The sequence below is a fragment of the Hemitrygon akajei genome, chromosome 25, assembly GCF_048418815.1.
Source record: "Hemitrygon akajei chromosome 25, sHemAka1.3, whole genome shotgun sequence".
In the NCBI taxonomy this organism is placed as follows: Eukaryota; Metazoa; Chordata; class Chondrichthyes; order Myliobatiformes; family Dasyatidae; genus Hemitrygon; species Hemitrygon akajei.
In genome coordinates this window covers 27,944,531-27,971,164 of record NC_133148.1, presented here as the reverse complement: position 1 = coordinate 27,971,164, position 26,634 = coordinate 27,944,531, and the positions used below count along the sequence as shown (strand labels likewise).

Genomic DNA, 26,634 nt, shown 5'->3' with positions numbered 1-26,634 from the left:
GCTCAGGGCTAACTAACAACCCTGACTGTTCAAAGGGAATTGTTATGGAAACAACAATGAAGAATCCTTCTACATCTGAGTGTGATGGTATGGACAAACAAAGATGGAGGACCTTCATTGCTGTCCTAAACCCCCCGCTGTGTAACGGGCAGTAAGTAAGTAAGCTTAAGGAAACAAAGACCAATATTTACCCTTTTCACTTCTCTTCCCTCATCCTTAGTTTAACTACTTGCCGCTCCTATAATTAATTACGTTTTTCAGATTTTTGCCTTGACTTCTGTTTGTCCACTTGGTTATTTTATTTCTCACATTTGCTCCTTTCGATATCTGCCTTTCATGTTTTAAATCAGGTGGTGGAACTCATCCACTTTTGGTACCATACGATACACTGACTGCTAAAGAGAAAGCTCGGGACAGGGAGAAGGCTCATGAATTGCTCAAGTTCCTGCAGATGCATGGATATGCTGTAACAAGGTAGATTTATCTGCAGGCACTTTAATCATTATTTACTTGCTATATCCATATTTAAAGGTTCTAATAATGTGCAAATGAATTATTAATTAGGAATAAGCTACATGACTTGGTCTGTGGGAGATCGTGACTCATGAATTTAATTGCATTTATTGCACAGGCAACCAATGGGAATGATGAGGGCCAAAACAATAGATATTAGCTACATGGAGACACAGGAGACTACAGATGCTGGAGTCAGGATCAACAAGCCACCTGCTGGGGGAACTCAGTGGGCTGAGCAGCATCTGTTGGGGGAAAGGAGTCAAATCCATTCAATATGGAACGTTAACAATTCCTTTCAACCCACAAGCACCACTCAGTCCACTGAGTTCCTCCAGCACATTGTTTTTTGTCTACATGGACCCTAACAAGAGCTTTGACAAGATCCCATAGAGTAGGCTGGTTCAGAAAATAAGATCACATGGGATCATTGGACACAGATTAAATTTAATGGCAGGGTGGTACAGGTGGATGTATTTTCAGATTTGAGGTCTATGACCAGTGGCTACCGGGTTTGGTGCTAGGTACCCTCTTTGTCATGATGATGGCATCTGTTAGTCTCGCGAGACCACGGACCTGCACCTGGAAAGTCTTGCTTCTTCTCCAGGGCACAGGCCTGGGCAAGGTTGTATGGGAGACCGGCAGTTGCCCAAGCAGCAAGTCTCCCCTCACCACGCCACCAAGGGAAGGGCAAGGGCCGATACAGCTTGGCGCCGGTGACGTCGCAGGAGTTGCCAGAGCGAGGTTGAAGGCAACGTCGGACTGCCTTAGGGACTCCAGCTCCGGATTTGTCCCCAGGGTTTACTCCCGAAGCCTTTCCCATGAGTGGGTATGGCTGCAAGGCAGCGGAGGTTTGAAATCAGAGTTTTCCCTCTCTTAGATGGACTGCCTTCCCAGGCTGACGAGCTCCATCTACCTCTTTGTCGTATATATTGACTATTGGATAGAAAGGACACTCAGAGACCACTTTATTAGCTACACCTGTACACCTGCTCGCTAATATCTAATCAGCCAGTTGTGTGGCAGTAACTCAGTGCATAAAAGCATGCAGACTTGTCAAGAGGTTCAGTTGTTATTCAGACCAAACATCAGGATGGGGATGAGATGTGATCCAAGTGACTTTGACCACGGACTGATTGATGGTGCCAGATATGGCGGTTTAAGTATCTCAGAAACTTACGATCTACTGGGATTTTCATACACAGCTGTCTCCTGAGTTTACAGAGATTGGTGCGAAAAACTGAAACCATCTAGTGAGTGACAATTCCATGGACAGAAATGCCTTGTTGATGAGAGAGGTCAGAGGAGAATGGTCAGACTGGTTCAAGCTGACAGGAAGGTGACAGTGACTCAAGTAACCACGTGTTACAACAGTGGTGTGCAGAACAACATCTCTGCATGCACAACATGTCGAACCTTGAAGTGGATGGACAACAGCGTTAGAAGACTACACTGGTTTCAATTCAATGCTTTATAAAATGGCCACTGAGTGTAGATGACCTGATTGGTAACTTTGCAGATGGTACTAAAATTGGTGGTGTGATAGACAGAGAAGAACATTGTCTAAGGTTGCAACAGGGTGTAGGATTGGCAGATTTATGAAGTGATACATATTGGGAGTGTTGGCGCGTGGCCAAGTGGGTTAAGGTGCTCGTCTAGTTATCTGAAGGTTGCTAGTTCGAGCCTTGGCTGAGGCTGTGTGTGTGTCCTTGAGTAAGGCATGTGTGCCAAGCTTTATGGGTCCTAGTGCCCTTCCCTTGGACAACATCGATGGCGTGGAGAGGGGAGACTTGCAGCTTGGGCAACTGCTGGTCTTCCATTAAAGAAAAACCTTGCCCAGGCTTGCATCCTGGAAACTTTCCAAGGTGCAAATCTGTGATCTATTGAGACTAACGGAGGCCTACACTACACACCTATTGGGAAGTTAACTGAGAGGAAGATGCAGACAGTGAATGGAATGACCCAAGGATGTGTTGTAGAACAGAGAGACCTGGGGTTATAAGTCCATAGTTCCCTGAAAGTGGTGACACAGGTGGACACGGTGGTGAAGAATACATTTGGAACATTTGCCTTCATCAGACTGGGTACTGAGTACAAGTGTTGTGATGTCATATTTACAACTGTACAAGACATAGGTGAGACTTCACCTGGAATATTGACTGTAGTTTTGGTCTTGAGAAGAGAGAGAGCAGATAAATTTCATGAGAATGTTATCCGTGCTTGAGTAATAAGGAGAGACTGAATAGGCTGGGACTGTTTTCCATGGAGTGAAAGAGGTTGAGGCCTGACCTTATAGAGATTTCCAAAATGGTGAGAGGCATAGATAGTGTGAATGGTCACGGTACCTTTCCCAGGGTAGGGGAGTCCAAAACTAGAGGGAATAGACTTAACGTGATAGGCGGGATGATTTATTGTGGATCAGAGAAGCAAGCTTTTCCCCGCACTCAGGACACCAGACAAGCTGTTCGGAGAAGTGGTAGAGGAAGGTACAATTTGTGCAGGTTCATTGATATGAAAGACCTAAGATACGGACCAAATGCAGTCAAGTGAGACTGAGAAGCTTATTGGTCAATGAGGAGGAGTTGGGGTGAATGGCTTGTTTCTGAGCTGTATAATTCTATTTCTTTCATTCAAAAGGAGAGGTTGTAAAAAGTAAGAACGCACGAATAATTACCTCCGACATTACATTTTTTGAGCAGGTGCTATAATGAAATTCTTGTGACTAATAATCCATTGCTTAAAGATTCTATTAAAATAATAATGACATAATTCTATCCGCAGCACACTACTTGTTTTATCCGTAAGAGATTCAAAATAGTATTTATGACATTCGTGCACACTGTAGTATGAGACCTGCGGCCTACTGCATTGAACATTAACAGAGTTGTACCCCACAGACTGGAGCTGACTTTGCTTGCTGACACTAATGTGTCATCACTTTGCTGCTCAACACTCAGCTGGTGCCCATACAGAGCTGAGGAAAGGCCTCCAGCTGCTTGTTAGTTAATTTGTTGTGATTGTTGAAACATTTTTACATGTCATTTATGTAAGGAGGAGTGGGAGCCCAAAGTTTTGGACTTGGGCTCAGAATCATGTTTTTCTTCCCCCAGGAGTGATCAATGAAGGTAGTTCCTGGAACAACGAATTTATTTACATCAGACCATAAGACGTGTGAGCAGAATTAAGCCATTTGGCCCATCGAGTCTGCTCCGTATTTCCATCAAGGCTGATCCATTATCCCACTCATTCTGGTATTTCTAAAGGACATCAGCTGAAGTTCAAAGTAAATTTTATTATCAAAGCACATATATGTCACCATATACAACCCTGAGGGTCAATTTGTTGTAGTCATACTCAACAAATCTACAGAAAAGTAACTATAACAGAGTCAATGAAAGACTGCCCAACAAGGGCGTTTAATCAGAGTGCAGAAGGTGACAAAAGAAATGGGTTTGACAGTGAAATACAACTCATGCTTAGTTGAATTTCTGGAGTATTACAGATAAGCCAGAAGTAGCCTTTACCACTTTTCACTTCCTCCAAAGAGTGTTTCTGTCATTAGAGTGCTGAAGTGCACAGTATTACATTGATGAAATGTCATAGCCAAGTGCAGCCAGCAGTCATAGTCATAGAGAGATGCAGCATGAAAACAGGCCCTTCAGCCCATCAAATCCACACTGATTATCTGCAGCCTTCTATACTATAACCATATAACAATTACAGCACAGAAACAGGCCATCTCGGCCCTTCTAGTCCGTGCTGAATGCTTACTCTCACCTAGTCCCACCGACCTGCACTCAGCCCATGACCCTCCATTCCTTTCCTGTCCATATACCTATCCAATTTTTTTTTAAATGACAATATCGAACCTGCCTCTACCACTTCTACTAGAAGCTCGCTCCACACAGTAAAGAAGTTCCCCCTCATGTTACCCCTAAACTTCTGCCCCCTAACTCTCAACTCATGTCCTCTTGTTTGAATCTCCCCTACTCTCAATGGAAAAAGCCTATCAACGTCAACTCTATCTATCCCCCTCATAATTTTAAATACTTCTATCAAGTCCCCCCTCCACCTTCTAAACTCCAAAGAATAAAGACCTAACTTGTTCAACCTTTCTCTGTAACTTAGGTGCTGAAACCCAGGTAACATTCTAGTAAATCTACCCTGTACTCTCTCTATTTTATACTCCTATATAACTACTCCTATATTAATCCCACATTCTCATCAGCAACCCTCAAAATCTACCTCTTACCAACAAAGTAGGGCAAATTTCAGCAGCCTATTAACCTGCCAACCTGAGAGTCTTTGGGACTCAGGAGGAAACTGGAGTATCTGAAGGAAACTGGCACAGTCACAGGGAGAATGTGCAAATTCTCTGAGCAGGGAGTTCCGTTCAACCCCACTGAACCGGAGTCTCTGACACTCTAAGGAAATGGTTCTGTTAGCTCCACCACGGTGCCATCCAAAACAAGGATCAACACCATAGCAATTGACGCTGATACTCCGCTGGTTGTTAAGTAAGTTGCCGCCACTGAGCTTGGGGCATGATCAATGCTGACCATCTTATTTCATGTGGAGTCTTGTGACAGGATGGGAACATAAGCACCAGCTTTGGTCACTTCATACGTCCCAAACCTATGGCAGGTATGCAGAAGTCCCAGATTTAACTTTCCTGGACCACAGCAATTCACCTTGGAACTGTCACCATGGCCAGCTCTGACTGGCTCAATTCAGCAACAAATGATATTGATTAATGAGCAAGAAAAAAAAATCAGTCAGAGATATAGCTTGCCTGGAATATGGAAAGAGTTTCCAAAGAATTTTACAAAACATTAAGAAGGCTGGTCATATGAAATAATAATGTAAAATAGGGAGATTGCAGATGATTGAAACAAGCATTTTTCATCAGTCTTCATTATAGAGAATACAAGTTGCATCTCAGAATTAGCTGTGAATTTAGGGGTTAGGAGAGAGCGAGGAAATCAGGAAATTTCTAATGACTAGGGCTGTGGGCTGACAAGTCCCTGGGTCCTAATCGACATCATCTTTTGGTCCTAAATAAAGTTGCTGATGAGGTGTTTGATGCATAGATTTTAACTTTACGCATTCCTTTAATTCTGGGAAGGTTCTATTAGATTGGAATTATAGCAAATATAACCCCTTTATTCAAAGAGGGAGACAGAAAGCAAGAAATTACATGCCAGTTAGCCAAAATTCTGTCTAGGGGAAGTTTGGAAAACAGGTAACGAATTGAACTGCCATGCTAAGGACACGTGTGGAAGAACTGGTACTAAACTATGCTGTCACAATTCCATTTTCATAATTATTGGATTAACCTATTCATTGCCACCAGATCAAAGGGCATGTTGACTCGCTCGTGAAGAGCGGCCAGTCTCAAAAGATAGTCTCACTTTGGAGACAAAATAACTCATTGTACTTGAAACATTTCTAAGGTATCAACAGTTAATATTTATAATGTATGTAAAATAGGAATTGTTTTTAATCTTTTGTAGAGGAATGAAGGATATGGAATTAGACACATCCTCAATCGAGAAGAGATTTGCCTATGGTTTTCTGAAGAAATTGTTGCAGTGGTTGGACATAGCTCAAGAGTTTGTTTTGCATATAGGTACAAGTTGTGAAACTACTATATTTACTTTTAATATTCAATAACAAATGCTAAGCTGAGTTGCGTACACTCTGGTGGTCAGTTTTCGTCCCACACATGGGGATCATAGGCTTAAAGATTTTACAACAGCCAGGGAGGAAATTTTCCCTCAAAGTCAAGATTATTAAGCATTGTGTCTCCATCAGCCTCTCAGGCAGTATGCCAAAATTCCAACCATCCTCCGGGTGGAAAAAAATTCTTCTATCCTCTCTAAATATCCCTTAACTTAAATCTATGCACTCTGGTGAAAGACATACCTGCGTAAGGAAAAGTTTGCCACTATCTATCTTGTTCTCCCTCATAATATTTTAATGTCATTATCTCAGCAACTGTGTATCACCAGTGCAGGATACTGTGGTCATTGTCTCTGCAGCATTTTAGTGAAAGAGCAATGTCCAAATAACCCCAATGATTCAAAGTATATTTATTATCAAAGTCTGTATAAATTATACAACCTTGAGATTTGTCTGCTTACAGGCAGCCACAAAGCAAGAAACCCAAAAGAACCTTTTATTTTATAAAAAGAGAAAACTACAGAAAATCTGTAGATGCTGGAATGTCCTGCCAAAGGGTCTCAGCCTGAAACGTCAACTGTACTTTTTTCAATAAATGCTGCCTGGCCTGTTGAGTTCTTCCAGCATTTTGTGTGTGTTAATTACAAAAAGGAAAGACCAACACCCAACGTGCGTCAAAAGAGAGAGAAAAAAAACACAAATCATGCAAACAATTAAAGCATGCAAGAGTTCCACCAGTGTTTTGTGTGTGTTGAAAGCACGCAAGAGTTCTATTGATCCTATCGTTTGAAGCCTCCTAATGAGGATTTCAGACTAAACACAACACCATTAACCCCTAATACCTAATTAATACCTAATTTCCAAACAATTTAATATGATGGGACTAGATAAAAAATAATACTTTGATTCTATAAGGAAATGGAATTACATAAAAGATTTTTTTTGCATAACCAGTTAACAGTGGTCATGGTGTTCTATTATGGAATCACATCTGGCTATCATATTTCAGTGATTTGGATAGGTGTCAAGAGCAAGCTTTAAAAATTTTAATTCATGCTTTTTCAGCTAGACTTTCAGGGTCATCGATTTACTAACTAGTACATTAGATTCATTGGTTGAAGGAGACAAGAACAGTGTAGATAAATGTATTTAGAGCTACTTTCTAGTATGAAGGACAGTTTAACAGCTGTTAATGAGAGCTTGAAAATTATTAGTCTGTGATTTGATTTATTCTCCATTCTTGTATGGAGAACGTGCTTTTTTAATCTTACATTTTGATATAATTTGGATACAACTGCAATTTGAACCTACATTTAATCAGAAAAATAATGATGTACCAATGGTGCCTTTCCTTCTTCAACACAGAGGCTGTTGTGAGCAGTGGGAGAGTTGAGAAATCCCCTCATGAGCAGGAGATCAAGTTCTTTGTAAAGGTATGTGTGAGAGCTTTTTAATTGCATCGCTGAGTGATGAGCAGAAGGGATCATTTATGAGCAATTGTATTATAGATTAAATTATCGAATGAAAATAGGTATTGTTCTTATTCAGATTAGCAAGTCTTGTTTACAGTAGCTTGAACGTATTAAAATTAAAATCAATTAAATAAAATACGTATCAATTAAAAAATAATCAGCAAAATATGCCTCTCGGATTCTTTGCTATCTCAGATTTTGCTGCCACAGTAATCAGGTAGTACTCATATCTGGAAATGGCACAGTTTCTAGGATTAGATTTGGTTCCTGATTCCTCTTTTTGATTTGCTCATACTGGAACCACTGATCTATCCTCCTCCAAACAATGCAATATTGAAAGGAAAGGTCAGGGATTATTGCAAATATGAATGCTTATATTGTATGAAGAAGGCAAAACCATGTCAGTATGATTTTCAGCTGAAGTTAGAAGTAGAATGAATAGAACATAAATAATACTTAAACTTTGTAACTTCAAATTGTAAACTGCACATTGGCTTCAATGGTACCCAGCTGTGCATATATTGCAGACATTGAATCACTGTTAGATGCTGTGGCCAAATCAAATCAGATTTTCATTCGTATCATTGTGCAATATTGCATTGGGTAAAATTAGAAGCTAACCTTGGTCTAGCTATATGCATAAAGCTTGGATTTCACCTACTTTTAGTGTGCCAAACTATCATTACATTTAGATCACCTAGATTTGCCAAAATATTTTGAAACACAGCTGTTCACAATTTTAAAACTCAGTGATTTTAACATCTAGTTAATTGTTACTCACATGTTGTGGGTGCCGTGGCAGCGTAGAGGTTAGAGTAATACCGTTACGGCTCAGGGCTTTCCAGAGTCCGCAGTTCAGTTCCAGTGCAGTTCTGTGAGGGGTTGCTCTACGTCCACCCCACGGAAGGCGCGTGTTTTCGCCGGGTGCTCTGGTTTCCTCCTGCAATCCAAAAATGCACCAAGTAGGTTAATTGGTCATTGTAAATCGTCCTGTGATTAGGTTAGGATTAATTGGGGTAGTGGGATGCTGGAGCAGTGTGGCTCGAAGGGGTGGAAGGGCCCGCTCCACACTGTATTGCTAAATAAAGAAATAACCTGGTTAGCCTGTTTTCAAAGGTATTAACAAAGCTGCATTACCGTTCCCAAAAAGATCAAACAAAACTCTTAATCAAAAAACTGCACTCTAAAGCAATAATTGTGAGTGATGAAATGCATTACATTAATTATTTGCGAATGATATCGAATGGAAATGCAGTGCGTTCTCTACTCAGATTCCTGAATGTAGCCAAAGTGGAAATCCTTCAGCATGATCAGTAGATCTTTTTCATGGAATTAAATAATTTGAGAGGGTGTATGAGGGCAATGTAATTGCTGCACAATATGTAGATTTTCAAAAGATTTTTGATATTTATTAGAACTGAAGCCCGGTGGAAAGGAAGGGCAGTGTCATATGCACATTGAATTATGTTTGGGACAAAAACCAGAGTCGTGGGAAACAGTTTACTTTTGAGCTAGAAGAAAGCGTGCAGTGTTCTTAGGATTAGTTTTAAAACTGTGCTTATATTTAAGAATTGATTCAAAGAAACATTTCCAAACTTGCAGGCAATATGCAGTTCAGACGTATGATGAACATAGACTTCAGGAGGTCAAAACTGGCAAGTGGAACATGCACCCACATGCTACAGGGAGAAACTGGAAGCCCAGGAAATGTTTAGCAACGATTTGGGGGAATGGGCCCAATTGTTCATTCCTAGTCTGGGAAAGCTGGGATTGTTGCGTTTAGAGCAGAGAAGATTGAAGGGAAATTTATCAGAGCGTCCAAAACAATAGAGGAGATAAAGAGAGTGAAAAAACAAAAACTATCGATTGGTAAGAGTTGAAAGGTGGGGAATAGAGATTCAAAATTAAAAGGATCGGTTCCATGAGTCATATCCTGGAATTAAGGGTCTCAAAGCAATTCCAATTAAACTAAGCAGATAGTTACAGGGGAAAAACAAAAGCAGGATTATAGGAAACAAGTTTGGGAACGGGACTGACTGCCACTTATAAATCTGGATGGGCCACATGACCTCAATTCCCGCTGTAATAATTCTATAATTTTATTCTATCAATGTATAAAATGAATCTTAAAACCTTTGTTTTGTTCAAAACTACGGCCCATTTTATCTGAAATAACAGAGCATCAGAGCCAAGTGTGAAGCTTCATGAAAATTCTCTAATGTTTTTAGCATGAAATTATGCATGGTACTTGAATACTGTTAAGATTAGGAATCGCAGTATGCCTAAATTCATCGAGTGACTTGGAGATGCATTCAATAATGCATTAACATCGTGATTAATATAATAAACACAACATGTCTAACAAATACAGCATCTCCAAACTGAAATTTCAACTTCTAATGCATTTTTCCCCTCAGATTTTGCTCCCATTGATAAATCAATACTTCAAGAACCATTGCTTATACTTCCTTTCTACTCCAGCTCAGCTCTTGGGCAGTGGAGGACATGCCTCAAACAAAGAGAAGGAAATGATAGCCAGGTATGTGGTACCAGCAGTGACGCAAGTTCTATATGTTACTTATTTCATAAAATTGCAAAGTTTTAAATAGCGGAAGCACTAATGTATCACGTTTTCTGTCTAAGTCAGTTTTCCTTCCCTTATTCAATTGACTTAGCTAACAAATGACTATAAAAGTGTACATCAGTCCAACTAGATCAGTACCATTTGCAACAGGGTTCAGGAACTGGCAAATTTTGTGTTTAACTATTTTCATCGTTTAAGTTGTCATAAAGTAATAGAGTCATACAGCTTAGAAACGAACCCTTCGGCCTGACTCATCCAAGCTGACTGTGTTGCCCAGCAAGCTAGTCCCAACTACCCGCATTTGGTTGGTAGCCTTCTAAATCTCTCCTATCCATATACTTATCGAAATGGCTTTTAAGTATTGCTCATGTACCCATCTCAACTGTTATTTCCAGCAGCTCATTCCAAAACACCACCCTTTGCGTAAAAGGAGCTGCCCCTGATGTTCTTTAAGACCTCTCACCTCTGACCTTAAACCTATGCCCTCCTTCTTTTAGCAGCCCCTCCCTGAGAAAAGATCACATGCATCCAATCTGTCTATGCTCCTCGTGACTTTGTATACCTCTATCAATCACTCCGCAGTGTCGTACATTCCAGGGATTAAAATCCTAGTCTATGCAACTTCTCCTGGTAACTCAAGCCTCTAACTCCAGGGCACTCCTGGAAAATCTTCTTGCACCCTTTCTAAATTTCCAATAAGGGGGCAGCCAAAACTGGACACAATACACCCACTATTTTATACAACTGCAAGATAATTTCCCAATCAATGTCCAACTGATGAAGGTTACCATGCCAAGTGCTTTCTTCACCACCCTATCTACATGTGATAGTGATTTCAGTGAACTATGCTCTTGTACTCTAGGTCGTTGGGCTCCATAACATTCCCCAGGGTCCTACCATTGTATGGGTAGAACAATATACCTACTATTTTAGTAGGTATACTAAAATATACCTACCTTAATAGGTAGATACTGAAGTACCTACTTTAGTAGGTTGTTGTTGTTGTTGTTGTTCGTCCTTCGGAGTCGAAGACGACCACGACTTCTGTCAGGTGGAGGGTTTGTGACTGTGGGTCCGGAGGTGACTGGTGAGGCCAATCTGGGCCCTGAAAGCTCGCCCACATGTGGGACACATGAGGGTAGGTGCTGCAATGGAAGTGGAGGTAGCTCGAGCCTTGCGCGCGGCGCGTTTCCTCTGAGCCTCTGCGGTGCGTCTGATTTCTGCTGCATACGCTCCTTTAGTGGTCCTGCTCCACCAGGTTGGGCGGTCCAGAGCAAGCGATTCCCAGCTACTGGGATTGATGTTGAGGTCTTTGAGGGACACTTTGAGGCAATCTTTGAAACGTTTCTTCTGCCCTCCAACTGAGCGCTTGCCCTGGCTCAGCTCTCCATACAGCAGCTGTTTTGGTAGTCGACGGTCAGACATCCTGACGACATGGCCAGCACATCCGGCTTGGGCTTTCTGTAGGAGGGTGTAGACGCCGTGGGTGCTAGCCCACTCCAGGGCCTCCATGTCTGGGACTTTGTCCTGCCATAGTACGCAGAGAAGTCTACGGAGGCAGTACTAAAGTAGGTACTACTTCTTCTAGGTACTAAAGTAGTACCTACTAAAGTACTTTTTATTCAGTGTATAAGCCCTGCCCTGGTTTGACCTTCCAAAATGCAATCCCTCACACTTAACTGGATTGAAGTAATGCACACAAAATGCTGGAGAAACTCAGCAGGCCAGGCAGAATCTGTGAAAAAGAATAAACTGTTGACGTTTCAGGCCGAGACCCTTCATCAGAATAATCCTTCGCCAGTCCTGATGAAGGGTATTGGCCCAAAAGTGTTTACTCTTTTCCACAGATGCTGCCTGGCTTGCTGAGTTCCTCCAGAATTTCATATGCATTTCTTTGATTTCCCGCATCTGCAGATTTTCTCTCATCTGGGTTGAAAATTATTTGCCCTCCCTCAGACCACGTACCTGTAATTTTTCCTAACCTTCTACACTATCAACGACACCGCCTATTTTACTATCATCTGCAAACCTATGAACAATCACTTCCAAATTATTGATATAAATTACAATCAACTTAGATCCCAGCATCAACCCTGTTGCGCACCACTAGACCCAAGCCTACAGTCCAAGGAACAACCCTTGAATATCATCCTCTGCTTCCTATCACTCAACCAGTTATAAATCCAAATTGTTATCTACCCCTGGATCATGCATGATCTAACCTTCCAGACCAGCCTACCTTGTCAAAGGCTTTGCTAAAGCCCATCTAAAAGCATCCACTGCCCTGCTTTCATCTGCCCTCTTGGTTATACACTAATAGAACTCCAAAAGATTTGTCAGACATGGCTTCATAGAGTCATATTGACATTTCCTGTCTCTCCTAATGTTGGTAGATCCTGTTCTTCAGAATGCCCACCAGTAATCTACTGTTATCAGACTTAACAGCCCGCAGTTTCCTGGCTTGCTTTTTCAACCGACTGTAAACAATGGAACCACATCAGCCCTCCAGAACTTCACCTATGGCCAGAGACCATAAGACATATGAGTAGAATTAGACCATTTGGCCCATTGAGTCTGCTCTGATCAGAGAAGAAGCAAAATCTCCGCAGGGGTCTCTGTCGTTTCTTCTCTAGCATCCCACAAGGTCCAAGAAATCACCAGATCTGGTAACATATATGTATTTTGATAATAAACTTACTTTGAACTGAACTATTAAGAGGATTTATCCATCTTAATGCATTGAAGGCCTGAAAAACCTGCTCCCTTCTATGTGGTCCAAGACTTCAGAATCAGAATCAGGTTTATTATCACCGGCATGTGACATGAAATTTGTTAACTTAGCAGCAGCAGTTCAATGAAATACATAATCTAGCAGAGAGAGAGAGAGAGAGAAATAATATAAATAAATAAAATAAAACATAATAAATAAACAAGTAAATCGGTTATGTATATTGAGTAGATTTTTTAAAATGTGCAAAAACAGAAATAATGTATATTAAAAAAAAGTGAGGTAGTGTCCAAAGCTTCAATGTCTGTGTAGGAATTGGATGGCAGAGGGGAAGAATCTGTTCCTGAATCGCTGAGTGTGTGCCTTCAGGCTTCTGTACTTCCTACCTGATGGTAACAGTGAGAAAAGGGCATGCCCTGGGTGCTGGAGGTCCTCAATAATGGACGCTGCCTTTCTGAGACACCGCTCCCTAAGGATGCCCTGGGTACTTTGTAGCCTAATGCCCAAGATGGAGCTGACTAGATTTACAACCTTCTGCAGCTTCTTTCAGTCCTGTGCAGTAGCCCCCTCCATACCAGACAGTGATGCAGCCTGTCAGAATGCTCTCCATAGTACAACTGTAGAAGTTTTTGAGTGTATTTGTTGACATGCCAAATTGCCTCAAACTCCTAATGAAGTATAGCCGCTGTCTTGCCTTCTTTATAACTACATCGATATGTTGGGACCAGGTTAGATCCTGAGAGATCTTGACACCCAGGAACTTGAAGCTGCTCACTCTCTCCACTTCTGATCCCTCTATGAGGATTGGTATGTGTTACTTCATCCTACCCTTCCTGAAGTCCACAATCAGCTCTTTCATCTTACTGATGTTGAATGCCAGGTTGTTGCTGCGGCACCACTCCACTAGTTGGCATATCTCACTCCTGTATGCCCTCTCGTCACCACATGAGATTCTACCAACAATGCTTGTATCGTCAGCAAATTTATAGATGGTATTTGCGCAATGCCTAGCCACAAAGTCATGTGTATACAGAGAGTAGAGCAGTGGGCTAAGCACACACCCCTGAGGTGGGCCAGTGTTGATTGTCAGCAAGGAGGATATATTATCACCAATCCGCACAGACTATGGTCTTCCGGTTAGGAAGTCAAGGATCCAATTACAGAGGGAGGTACAGAGGCCCAGGTTCTGCAACTTCTCAATCAGGATTGTGGGAACGATGGTATTAAATGCTGAGCTATAGTCGGTGAACAGCATCTTGACGTAGGTGTTTGTGTTATCCAGGTGGTCTAAAGCTGTGGAGAGCCATCGAGATTGCGTCTGCCGTTGACCTATTATGGCAATAGGCAAATTGCAATGGGACCAGTCACCACTCATTTCTCCCATTTTCTTAGCTTCTATTGTTGTCTGCACAGTAAAAACTGAGATAAATATTCATTAAAAATATTTCCCATTTCCTTTGGTTCAATACACACATAAGGCCATATTGATTTTTAAGTGATCTATTCTCTCCCGAGCCACCCTTTTGCTCTTAATAATTCAAACTTCAAAGTAACTGCTGCTGCTAACAAATTTCATTCACATGCCGATGGTAATAAAACTGATTCTGATTCTAAATTTATTATCAAAGTACATACATGCCACCATACACAGTACAAACCTGAGGTTCATTTTCTTGTGGGTATACTCTATAAATCCAATAACTGTAATAAAACAATGAAAAACCACACCAACAGGACAGACCACCAGTATGTAAATGAGAACAAACTGTACAAATACAAAAAAAACAAAAATAAATAATAATAGTGAAAGACAGAATAAATATAGAGAACATGAGATAAAGAGTCCTTGAAAGTTAGTCCATAGATTGTGAGAGCAGTTCAGTGATGGGGCGAGTGAAGTTATTCACCCTGCTTCAAGAGCCTGGTGATTGAGGGGTACTAACTGGGGTAATGCAGGTACAGCAGGCAGTGAAGAAAGCTAATGGCATGTTGGCTTTTATAACAAGAGGAATTGAGTATAGGAGTAAAGAGGTCCTTCTGCAGCTGTACAGGGCCCTGGTGAGACCCCACCTGGAGTATTGTGTGCAGTTTTGGTCTCCAAATTTGAGGAAGGACATTCTTGCTATTGAGGGAGTGCAGCGTAGGTTCACAAGGTTAATTCCCGGAATGGCGGGACTGTCATATGTTGAAAGATTGGAGCGACTGGGCTTGTATACACTGGAATTTAGAAGGATGAGAGGGGATCTGATTGAAACATATAAGATTATTAAGGGATTGGACACACTGGAGGCGGGAGGCATGTTCCCGCTGATGAGTGAGTCCAGAACTAGAGGCCACAGATTAAGAATAAGGGGTAGGCCATTTAGAACAGAGATGCAGAAAAACTTTTTCACCCAGAGAGTAGTGGATATGTGGAATGCTCTGCCCCAGAAGGCAATGGAGGCCAAGTCTCTGGATGCATTCAAGAGAGAGTTAGATAGAGCTCTTATAGATAGCAGGGTCAAGGGGATATGGGGAGAGGGCAGGAACGGGGTACTGATTGTGTATGATCAGCCATGATCACAGTGAATGGCGGTGCTGGCTAGAAGGGCCGAATGGCCTACTCCTGCACCTACTGTCTATTGTCTAACTGTTCTGAGCCTGGCCCTGTGAGTCCTGAGGCTCTTGTGCCTTCTTCCTGATAGCAGCAACGAGAAGAGGGTATGATCCGTGTGGTGGGGGTCCCTGATGATGGACGCTGCTTTCCTGCAACAACGCTCGTGTAGACGTGCTCAGTGGTGGGGATAGCGTTACCCGTGATTGACTGGGCCATATCCACTGTTGGGATTTTGCCTCATCTTGTCCTCCAGATCCCAATTGTTTATTCGCATTGTATGCCTCTTCCTTTTCTTAACCAGAGTCTCAATATCAAATGCCTTCAAAATGTAAATGTCTCCAGATATTTTCCATGCAGGCTAAAGTCAGCCATACTGACATTTGAGCAATGGGCGGGGGGGGGGGGGGTGGAAAACAAATGCCTTAACTTCATGGTGCCAGTTCCACAAGGTGGTTATTTAACTGTGTTCGACTTCAATTTCAGGCTCTAAATTTAGTCCTGGCACAGCCTTAATCCAGTCTGCACTCAAGCTGTACTAAAAGCATAAATGCAGTTAAAATATTGTGGTTATTTGAGGAAAAAATGCAATGTTGTAAATTAATCCGTCAAACAATAAACTGCCATGAGAGCATTAAGTGAACTTGCTACTTTTAATATTTGCAATATGTTTAAATAACCATGACATATATTGTCTTGGCTATTAGTTATATATTGTTCGGTAATCTGAGAAAGTATTGTATGAAATGTTTAAACTCCTGTTACAAGTCCTCGTTTCCCTGCCAGCTGGAAAAAAGGAAAAGAAAATCAAACTCAAGTGGATAAAATTGTAATTTTGTGGCTGTCATCTCATGAGGTTCAGTACAATTTATTATTTGCTGGAGGGTGCTCTTGTGGTTTGACATAATCTGCTTCTCATTTTCAGATTAATTGTGACGAATTGCTCCCAGCCATCCATTATTCTCCGTTTAATGAAAGGCTTTAGTGTACACTTTAGTTTACATTAAGGTTCTCAGAGAAGTACATGCCTGCTGCTGTTATAAATTTTCTACAGAAGTTATTCTTCAGCTGAATTGCTTGTTAAATTCAATAACTTTTTATACAGATGAAGGCGAAACCCAGACTCCAAATTTGATAAATGCCATCTCTGAAATCTTACCCATTCTTCTCACTAAGCACTCTTCCCCTTTCTAATGCAACTTGCATTCATTGATCTCAACTATTTTCCATTAAAGTTGCTCAAATTTTGCTGCTTTTAATTGTCATTGCAACATAAAATTGAAAACCTCTGAGCTAGAGGTATGTAAAATTTCTTTCTTTTTCTATCTTTTTATTGATATCAACATATTAAAAATAACAAACATTGATACATAATTACTGGGATTACATTATTAAAAATTAACATAGATGGATATATAAACAATAAGTACAAGAGAATTAGTCTCCCAAAATAATACGTGGTACAAATATAATAAGGAAAAGAAACAGAAAAAGAAGAAAAATTATATACCCCAAACAAAAAAAAACTAAAAACTAATCTATCCAGAGCTAACCACTAACTAAAAAAAAGAACAAGAAACATGGGCTGTTTATAATATCTAAGAAAAGAAAAAGAATCATAAGTGTCCTCAACTCCGATCCACTCTACATGTATATAATCAGAAAAAAAAATAGGTTTGGGAAAAGGTCAAATTACACCATATGAAAATATTGAATAAATGGTCTCCAAGTCTTTTCAAATTTAATAGAAGGATCATATATAACGCTTCTAATTTTTTCCAAGTTTAAACATAACATAGTTTGAGGAAACCATTGAAATGTGGTAGGGGGATTAATCTCTTTCCAATTCAACAAAATAGATCTTTTAGCCGTTAATGTAAGAAATGCAATCATCCAACAAGCTGAAGGAGATAAATGAATTGGCTCTATCATTGGTAAACCAAAAATTGTGGTAATAGGGTGAGATTGTAAATCAATACTCAATACCGTTGAAATAATATTGAAGATAGTTTTCCAATATTTCTCCAAAGACGGACATGACCAAAACATATGAAGTAGAGAGGCTGTCTCAAAATGACATCTGTCACATATAGGATTTATATGGGAATAATAACTTGCTAATTTATCCTTGGACATATGAGCCCTGTGCACAACTTTAAACTGTATCAATGAATGTTTGGAACATATAGAGGATGAATTAACTAATTGAAGAATTTTTTCCCATTTCTCAATAGGTATAGTAAACTTAAGTTCCCTTTCCCAATCATTCTTAATTTTATAAGATACATCTGAACGTATTTTCATAATTATATTGTAAACAGTAGCTATTACACCTTTCTGAAAAGGATTTAATTCTAAAATTTTCTCCAAAATACCCATAGAATCCAGATTTGGAAAAGTAGGAAGCACAGTGTTTAAAAAGTTCCTAATCTGTAAATATCTAAAAAAGTGGGATCTAGGCAAATTATATTTGTTAGATAATTGTTCAAAAGACATGAAACAATTATCCAAAAATAAATCGGAAAATCGTAGTATACCCTTAGTCTTCCAAGCTAAATAGGCTGGAGACTGAGGTATGTAAAATTTAACTTAAATTTCAGCAGTGTATTGTTGAAATAAACAATACATTCTTTAGCCGGGGGGTGGTGAATCTGTGGAATCTGTTGCCACAAATGGCTGAGGAGGCCAGGTCATTGAGTGTATTTATGGTGGAGGTTAATAGATCATTGATAAGGATACAAAGAAAAGGCAGGAGAATGAAGTTGGGAGGGAAATATGATGTTGTAGCCATTAGCTATTAGAGAAACATAGTTGCAGGAGGGGTGTGATTGGCAACTAAATATTCCTGGATTTCGTTGCTTCAGGTGTGATAGAATCGGAGGGGCAAGAGGGGGAGGTGTTGCATTGCTTGTCAGAGAAAATATTACAGCGGTGTTTTGGCAGGATAGATTAGAGGGCTCATCTAGGGAGACTAATTGGGTGGAATTGAGGAATGGGAAGAGTGTAGTAACACTTATAGGGGTGTATTATAGACCACCTAACGGGGAGCGAGAATTGGAGGAGCAGATTTGTAAGGAGATAGCAGGTATTTGTAGTAAGCACAAGATTGTGATTGTGGGAGATTTTAATTTTCCACACATAGGCTGGGAAGCCCATTCTGTAAAAGGGCTGGGTGGTTTGGAGTTTGTAAAATGTGTGCAGGATAGTTTTTTGCAGCAGTACATAGAGGTACCAACTAGAGAAGGGGCAGTGTTGGATCTCCTGTTAGGGAATGAGATAGGTCAGGTGATGGAGGTATGTGTTGGGGAGCACTTCGGGTCCAGTGATCACAAAGCCATTAGATTCAATATAATTATGGAGAAGGATAGGACTGGACTCGGTTGAGATTTTTGATTGGAGAAAGGCTAACTGTGAGGAGATGTGAAAGGATTTAGAAGGAGTGGATTGGGACAATTTGTTTTATGGGAAGGATGTAATAGAGAAATGGAGGTCATTTAAAGGTGAAATTTTGAGGTACAGAATCTTTATGTTCCTGTTAGGTTGAAAAGAAAGGTTCAAAGTTTGAGAAAGCCATGGTTTTCAAGGGATATTGGAAACTTGATTCGGAAAAAGAGATCTACAATAAATATAGGCAGCATGGAGTAAATAAGGTGCTCGAGGAATATAAAGAATGTAAAAAGAATCTTAAGAAAGAAATTAGAAAAGCTAAAAGAAGATGCGAGGTTGCTTTGGCAAGTAAGGTGAAGATAAATCCAAAGGGTTTCTACAGTTATATTAATAGCAAAAGGATAGTGAGGGATAAAATTGGTCCCTTAGAGAATCAGAGTGGACAGCTATGTGTGGAGCCAAAAGAGATGGGGGAGATTTTGAACAATTTCTTTTCTTTAGTATTCACTAAGGAGAAGGATATTGAATTGTGTAAGGTAAGGGAAACAAGTAGGGTAGTTATGGAAACTATGATGATTAAAGAAGAGGAAGCACTGGCACTTTAAAGAATATAAAAGTGGATAAGTCTCCGGGTCCTGACAGGATATTCCCTGGGACCTTGAGGGAAGTTAGTGTAGAAATAGCAGGGTTCTGACAGAAATATTTCAAATGTCATTAGAAATGGGGATGGTGCCGGAGGATTGGTGTATTGCTCATGTGGTTCCATTGTTTAAAAAGGGTTCTAAGAGTAAACCTAACAATTATCGGCCTGTAAGTTTGACGTTAGTGGTGGGTAAATTAATGGAAAGTATTCTTAGAGATGGTATATATAATTATGTGGATAGATGGGGTCTGATTAGGAACAGTCAACATGGATTTGTGCGTGGAAGGTCATGTTTGACAAATCTTATTGAATTTTTTGAAGAGGTTACTAGGAAAGTTGACAAGGGTAAAGCAGTGGATGTTGTCTATATGGACTTCAGTAAGGCCTTTGACAAGGTTCCACGTAGAAGGTTAGTTAGGAAGGTGAAATCGTTAGGTATTAATATTGAACTAGTAAAATGGATTCAACAGTGGCTGGATGGGAGATGCCAGAGAGTAGTGGTGGATAACTGTTTGTCAGGTTGGAGGCCAGTGACTAGTGGTGTGCCTCAGGGATCTGTACTGGGTCCAATGTTGTTTGTCATATATATTAATGATCTGGATGATGGGGTGGTAAATTGGATTAGTAAGTATGCAGATGATACTAAGTTAGGTGGCGTTGTGGATAATGAAGTAGGTTTTCAAAGTTTGCAGAGAGATTTAGGCCAGTTAGAAGAGTGGGCTGAACGATGGCAGATGGAGTTTAATGCTGATAAGTGTGAGGTGCTACATTTTGGTAGGAATGATCCAAATAGGACATACATGGTAAATGGTAGGGCATTGAGGAATGCAGTAGAACAGAGTGATCTAGGAATAATGGTGCATAGTTCCCTGAAGGTGAAACCTCATGTGGATAGGGTGGTGAAGAAAGCTTTTGGTATGCTGGCCTTTATAAATCAGAGCATTGAGGATAGAAGTTGGGATGTAATGTTAAAATTGTACACGGCATTGGTGAGGCCAAATTTGGAGCATAGCGTGCAGTTCTGGTCACCGAATTATAGGAAAGTTGTCAACAAAATAGAGAGAGTACAGAGGAGATTTACTAGAACGTTACCTTGGTTTCAGCACCTAAGTTACAGAGAAAGGTTGAACAAGTTAGGTCTTTATTCTTTGGAGCATAGAAGGTTGAAGGGGGTCTTGATAGAGGTATTTAAAATTATGAGGGGGATAGATAGAGTTGACGTGGATAGGCTTTTTCCATTGAGAGTAGGGGAGATTCAAACAAGAGGACATGAGTTGAGAGTTGGGGGGCAAAAGTTTAGGGGTAACATGAGGGGGAACTTCTTTACTCAGAGAGTGGTAGCTGTGTGGAACGAGCTTCCAGTAGAAGTGGTAGAGGCAGGTTCGATATTGTCATTTTTAAAAAAAATTGGATAGGTATATGGACAGGAAAGGAATGGAGGGTTATGGGCTGAGTGCAGGTGGGTGGGACTAGGTGAGAGTAAGCGTTTGGCACGGACTAGAAGGGCCGAGATGGCCTGTTTCTGTGCTGTAATTGGTTATATGGAAGTAGATCAGTCATGACCAAATGGTGGAACAGACTCGATGGGCCAAATGGCCTAATTCTGCTCCAGTGTCTTATGGTCTAAACAGGGACCTAGGAGGAGTACACTGAAAATGGCATCACAGGTCGACAGGGTAGTGAAGGAGGCATTGTCGGGGCAGTGAGCATAAGAGATGGCAGTGGTCCATGATGTTGGTAAGGCTGCACTTGGAGTATTGTGTACCACTTTGATCACTCCGTTACAGGAAGGATGTAATTAAGGTGGAAAAAGTGCAAAGAATGTTTAGAAGAACGTTACCAGTATTCGAATTCGAAGGGTTGAGTTTCCGGGAGAGATGGGGCAGGCAAGGCCTTTATTTCTTGGAGCTTAAGAGACTGAGAGATAACCTAATAGAGATGAAAAAGTCATAAAGTGCATAGACAAGTTGAATACACAGCCCTTTTCCCAGAGAAAGAAAACAGAACCACAGGATTAAGGTGAGAGGAGAAAGATTAAAGGGGACCTGAACAGCATCTTCTTCATGTAGAGGGTGGTGTGTATGTGGAATGAGCTGGTAACGACAGTAGTTGAGGCAAGTACGATTACAACGTTTAAGAGACATTCTTGGACAAGAAAGGTTTGGAGGAATGCTAGCCAAACGTGGGAGATGGGACTAGCTCAGGTGGGCACCTCAGTCAGCATGTACAAGTTGTTTCTGTAATACTCTATGAGAGTGATATTATGGTCCAACACAAGGTGGACCAACACCCATCTGAAGCCTCTTCCAGCAGAATTATAAATAACTATAGTATCGTGTGGAGGGTTCATCATTTCTTCTGAATATTAGTTTTAAAATGCTGCTGCTTATAGTGTGTCTTTTAACGTACTCGCCGTTTGGAATTTGGTGTACAGTCCTAGTCACACCGGTACAGGAAGGAGATTATACAAATTCACCAGAGTTTTGTCTAGATAGGACAGAAATGGTGATAAGGAGAGGTTGGACATAACTATTTTTTCAGTGTAACAGGCTGTGAAGTGAAGTATATAAAATTACCAGTATTAGATTAGGTAGACGGTCAGGCTCTCTTTTTCCAGATGGAAATGTTGAGTACTAGGCATTGTATTCAGGTGAGAGGGGGAAAGTCAAAGGAGATTTGCAAGGCAAGGCAAAGTGAGAGGTGCCAAGAACACGCTGCCAGGGGAAATGATATGATCGCTACCTTTAAGAGGCATTTAGACAGACAAATAATAGGCAGAGAATCGATGGATATGGACTTCCTGCAGGAAGATGGTATTAGTATATATTGGCTTCATGGCGGATGCCAAAAGACCTGTTCCTTTACAGTACTGTTCAAGGTTCCTTGTTCTGAATCTGTTATTGATCATCTTCAGACTTAAAGACTCGTGCTCTTAGATTAGAAGGACTAATCTGCAAACTCAGTCAGAGATTATGACCCAGCCAGAATTTTTCTTTTCTTTTGGCACATCATAAAATCAATGACATGCAAGTATTTACTGAGTTTTGCTTCAGAAAACTGGGTAGGTATTTATGCTTCATGGGATCCCATCTGTAATTTGACAGCATCAACACCAGTTCTGTGTTGACTTAGTGCCTTCCTCCTGAGACTCCAGAAGTATATGTTTCATTAATTTATATATAGTAATTAAGCTCTTAAACAGGATCAATGACTAGTCTTTGACAGCCATTTTAATCTTGAGATTTTATTGCAACAAATTATTTAGCAAACTTAACATGGCAAAAATTGTGAGGCAATTCACAGGAACATTATGAAGTAAAGTTTGCCAATGATCAACATGAGGATATATTAACATTGCTGTCCTAAACCATATTGTAGCCAATTGCTGACCCAGATTTTCCCTGCATTTCCCATGGGCTGTATATAATTGCTTTTAATTCCACTGGACAAAGTCCAATGGAAATAGTCACACGATTGTTTTTACATCTTGCAACCAGTTTCTTTTTAATCATTTTAAAGTGTATCATTCTCAGACAGTTGAACACGTACCACAATATTAAACAAACTGCAGTGTGAAAGTCTTTATTCAATGTGATTGGAACATTGGCTGAGCATTTTTATCAGTGCTATTTAAATCAAAGTCTTGAAGATGCTGTAAACTCAGGTTTATATGCAGAACCCGTGCAATGGAAATCTTGCAGATTTCAAGCAGATAGCATCAAATAAACAGCATTCACAATAAAAGCATACATTAAATATAAATTATATTCAAAATTTTACAAGGAAGAACATAAATTAGAACAACAGAATTCCATTGTAGGGCAAAGTAATCAAGTGGTCACTGAGATCACAAAGTAGTCAGAGGTAGTGATCAAAGTTTTGCAGAATGGTTCAAGAACCTAATGGTCGAAGGGAAGAACTTTTTCTTGAACGTGGTGTGATGTGACTCTAGATTTCCGTACCTCGTCCAGTCATAGCTGCGAGAAGATGTCATGGCCGGATGGGGAAGATCTTTGATGGTAAATGTTGCCTTCTTGAAGCAGTGCCTCGTGTAGATACTACTGATGGTGATGGTGGGAGGGATATTGGGCTGAGTACAATACTCTCTGCAGCTCCTCGTATTCCTGCACACTACATTTGCCATACCAGACCACGATGCAGCCAGGCAGGATATTCTCAACAGTACATCTGTAGAGGTTTGTTAGAATGCTCAGTGACAAGCCAATTGTCCTTAACCTTCTGAGAAAGTAAAGACACTGGCGTGCCATCCTTGTTAAAATTGTACAAGGCATTGGTGAGGCCAAATTTGGAGTATTGTGTACAGTTTTGATCACCAAATTATAAGAAAGATATCATCAACAAAATAGAGAGAGTACAGAGGAGATTTACTAGAATGTTACCTGGGTTTCAGCACCTAAGTTACAGAGAAAGGTTGAACAAGTTAGGTCTTTATTTTTTGGAGTGTAGAAGGTTGAGGGGGGACTTGATAGAGGTATTTAAAATTATGATGGGGATAGATAGAGTTGACGTGAATAGGCTTTTTCCATTGAGAGTAGGGGAGATTCAAACAAGAGGACATGAGTTGAGAGTTAAGGGGCAGAAGTTTAGGGGTAACACGAGGGGGAACTTCTTTACTCAGAGAGTGGTAGCTGCATGGAACGAGCTTCCAGTAGAAGTGGTAGAGGCAAGTTCGATTTTGTCATTTAAAAAAAAATTGTATAGGTATATGGACAGGAAAGGAATGGAAGGTTATGGGCTGAGTGCAGGTCGGTGGGACTAGGTGAGAGTAAGCGTTCGGCACAGACTAGAAGGGCCGAGATGGCCTGTTCCGTGCTGTAATTGTTATATGGTTATTACTTCTGTGTGCTGGGCACAGGACAGGTCATCTGACATGTTAACACCCAGGAATTTAGAACTGCTCCCTCAAATGAACCCCCAATGTAGAATGGGCATATTTTCCCCTCCCTATTCTAAAGTGAAAAATCAGCTCTTTAATATTACTGATGTTGAAGTTAGAGATATCCCTCCACTCAACCAAGTGTCCCATCTTGCTTCTGTTGGCTGACTGATCACCACCTTATCAGCAAATTTATATATGGCAATGGAGCTGTGTGTAGAGGAGTTACAGGCATCCATGAGTCTCCAGAGACCATGGATTTGCGCCTTGGAAAGTTTCTAGGGCGCAGGCCTGGGCAGGGTTGTATGGGAGACCGGCAGTTGCCCAAGCTGCAAGCCTTCCCCTCTCCACGCCACCGATGTTGTCCAAGGGAAGGGCACTAGGACCCAAGCAGCTTGGCACCGGTGTCATCGCAGAGCAATGTGTTGTTAAGTGTCTTGCTCAAGGACACAACACGCTGCCTCAGCTGAGGCTCGAACCAGTGACCTTCAGATCACTAGACCGATGCCTTATCCATTAGGCCACGTAGAGGAGTAGGGCAGGGTTAAGCATGTAGCTTGAAGTGCACCATGTTGTTGGTCAGCGAGGGGATGTTGTTCCCAATCCTCATTGACTGAGGCCTGCCAATGAAGAAGTTGAGGATTCAGTCGCAGAGGCTTTCTGGAAAGGCACTGTAATTTTTGACCAAAGCATTTTTTTTTGTGCTGGCAGTTTGACTGCTGATTAGTTCCTCCCAGTGGATTCTTGTGCTCCTGACTTCTCTCCCTTCCACTGAGACCAGTGACAGAGGTCAGGTATGCTGATCTGTGGAGCACTTGCCCAGTCTGGATAGGGTATTCTAATCTTCATCCAGTAAATACTGTATGCTTTCAAATTATTACATGTATTATTATTTAACATTAATAATAATATTTAAAATAATAATTGTAATACACTAATCATGACCTGTTAAAAATCCATCAGATTGTCTGGGAGTGGGGCTTCAGGACATACTGCCTGAAGACTACTGAACACTTGCAGAATCTTCCACTCTTTGGAAGGATTTGTCAGCAAGGCTGTAAGTTCAATTGGACCTGTGGTGGTCACACAAAATGTTAGGCTGTGGGATTCGTTTAGAGAGCAACTACAAGGGCTGAGCATTGGTAATTAATCGGTTTATTGTTGTCACATGTACCAAAACTTTGGTTTGAACGCCATCCATACAGATCATTGGACCATATCAGGACTTTGAGGTAGTTCAAGGGAAAAGCTATAACGGAATACAAGTTATACTGTTACAGAGGAAGTGCATTATAGGCAGACAATAAGGTGCAAGGCTATGACGAGGAAGATTGGGAGGTCAAGCGTTCATCTTACAAGATGTCCATTCAGTAATCATATAGCAGCAGTACAGAAGCTGTCCTTGAGCCCGGTGGTACAAGCTTTCAGGATTTTGTATTTTCCGTCTGATGAGCAGAGAGAATGTCCAGGATGGGTGGGGTCTTTGATTACATATTTACCGACTGTTTTACCGAGGCAGCGAGAAGTGTAGACAAGAGTTCACTCTCTAGCACCTTGCACCACTTTATTGTCTCCTGCGTCTCTAAAAGCCTGTTTTCAGTCATTGCTCTAGGTTCTGCAGTGGGAGGGTCAGGAAGAGGAGGAGAATGGGATGGGGAAGGTTGGGGAGAAGGATAAACAATACACACAACAGCTGGCAGTGAAGGAATGTAACAGGAAACCTCTGACATGCTGTCAGGACTCATCCAATTGCCTAGAATCCCCACAGATAAGCAATATAAGGAACGACTACAAAGTCACTACTAAATGCTACTAAATCACTAAGGTTCTATTATGCTGGGAATTTATGATGCAATTTCCCACTCTACACTAAACTGCAATAGACCTTGTGTGTTGTGACTGGGAATAAGCAGCAAGTCGATGTACAAGGTCATTATTCAGAGCAAGCAGGTCCTCTGAGGAATCTATTTCTCCTCTCCCGACGCTCTGCAGTATAATGCTTTTCAAGCACAAAGGTAACAATAAGTGATTAACTCCAGCTTCACTGGTTATAATTATCCACTTTAGCATTTTGAGTGTATGGAGGTAATTTTGCAGAATTACTTATTTATAATGGGAGCACATTTCATCTGAAG

General features: G+C 40.9%; 1 protein-coding gene across 6 annotated transcripts in view; it reads left to right on the top strand.

Moving 5' to 3' along the window:
• Positions 1-26,634, top strand: part of LOC140716481 (ryanodine receptor 1-like) — a 560,721-nt gene that overhangs the window by 316,587 nt on the left and 217,500 nt on the right. For all 6 annotated transcript variants that reach the window (XM_073029249.1, XM_073029247.1, XM_073029248.1 and 3 more), the window contains 4 exons: positions 351-474; positions 6,027-6,142; positions 7,561-7,628; positions 10,085-10,206. In XM_073029249.1, the coding sequence (XP_072885350.1) occupies positions 351-474; positions 6,027-6,142; positions 7,561-7,628; positions 10,085-10,206 (430 nt within the window). The remainder of the gene's footprint in view (positions 1-350; positions 475-6,026; positions 6,143-7,560; positions 7,629-10,084; positions 10,207-26,634) is intronic.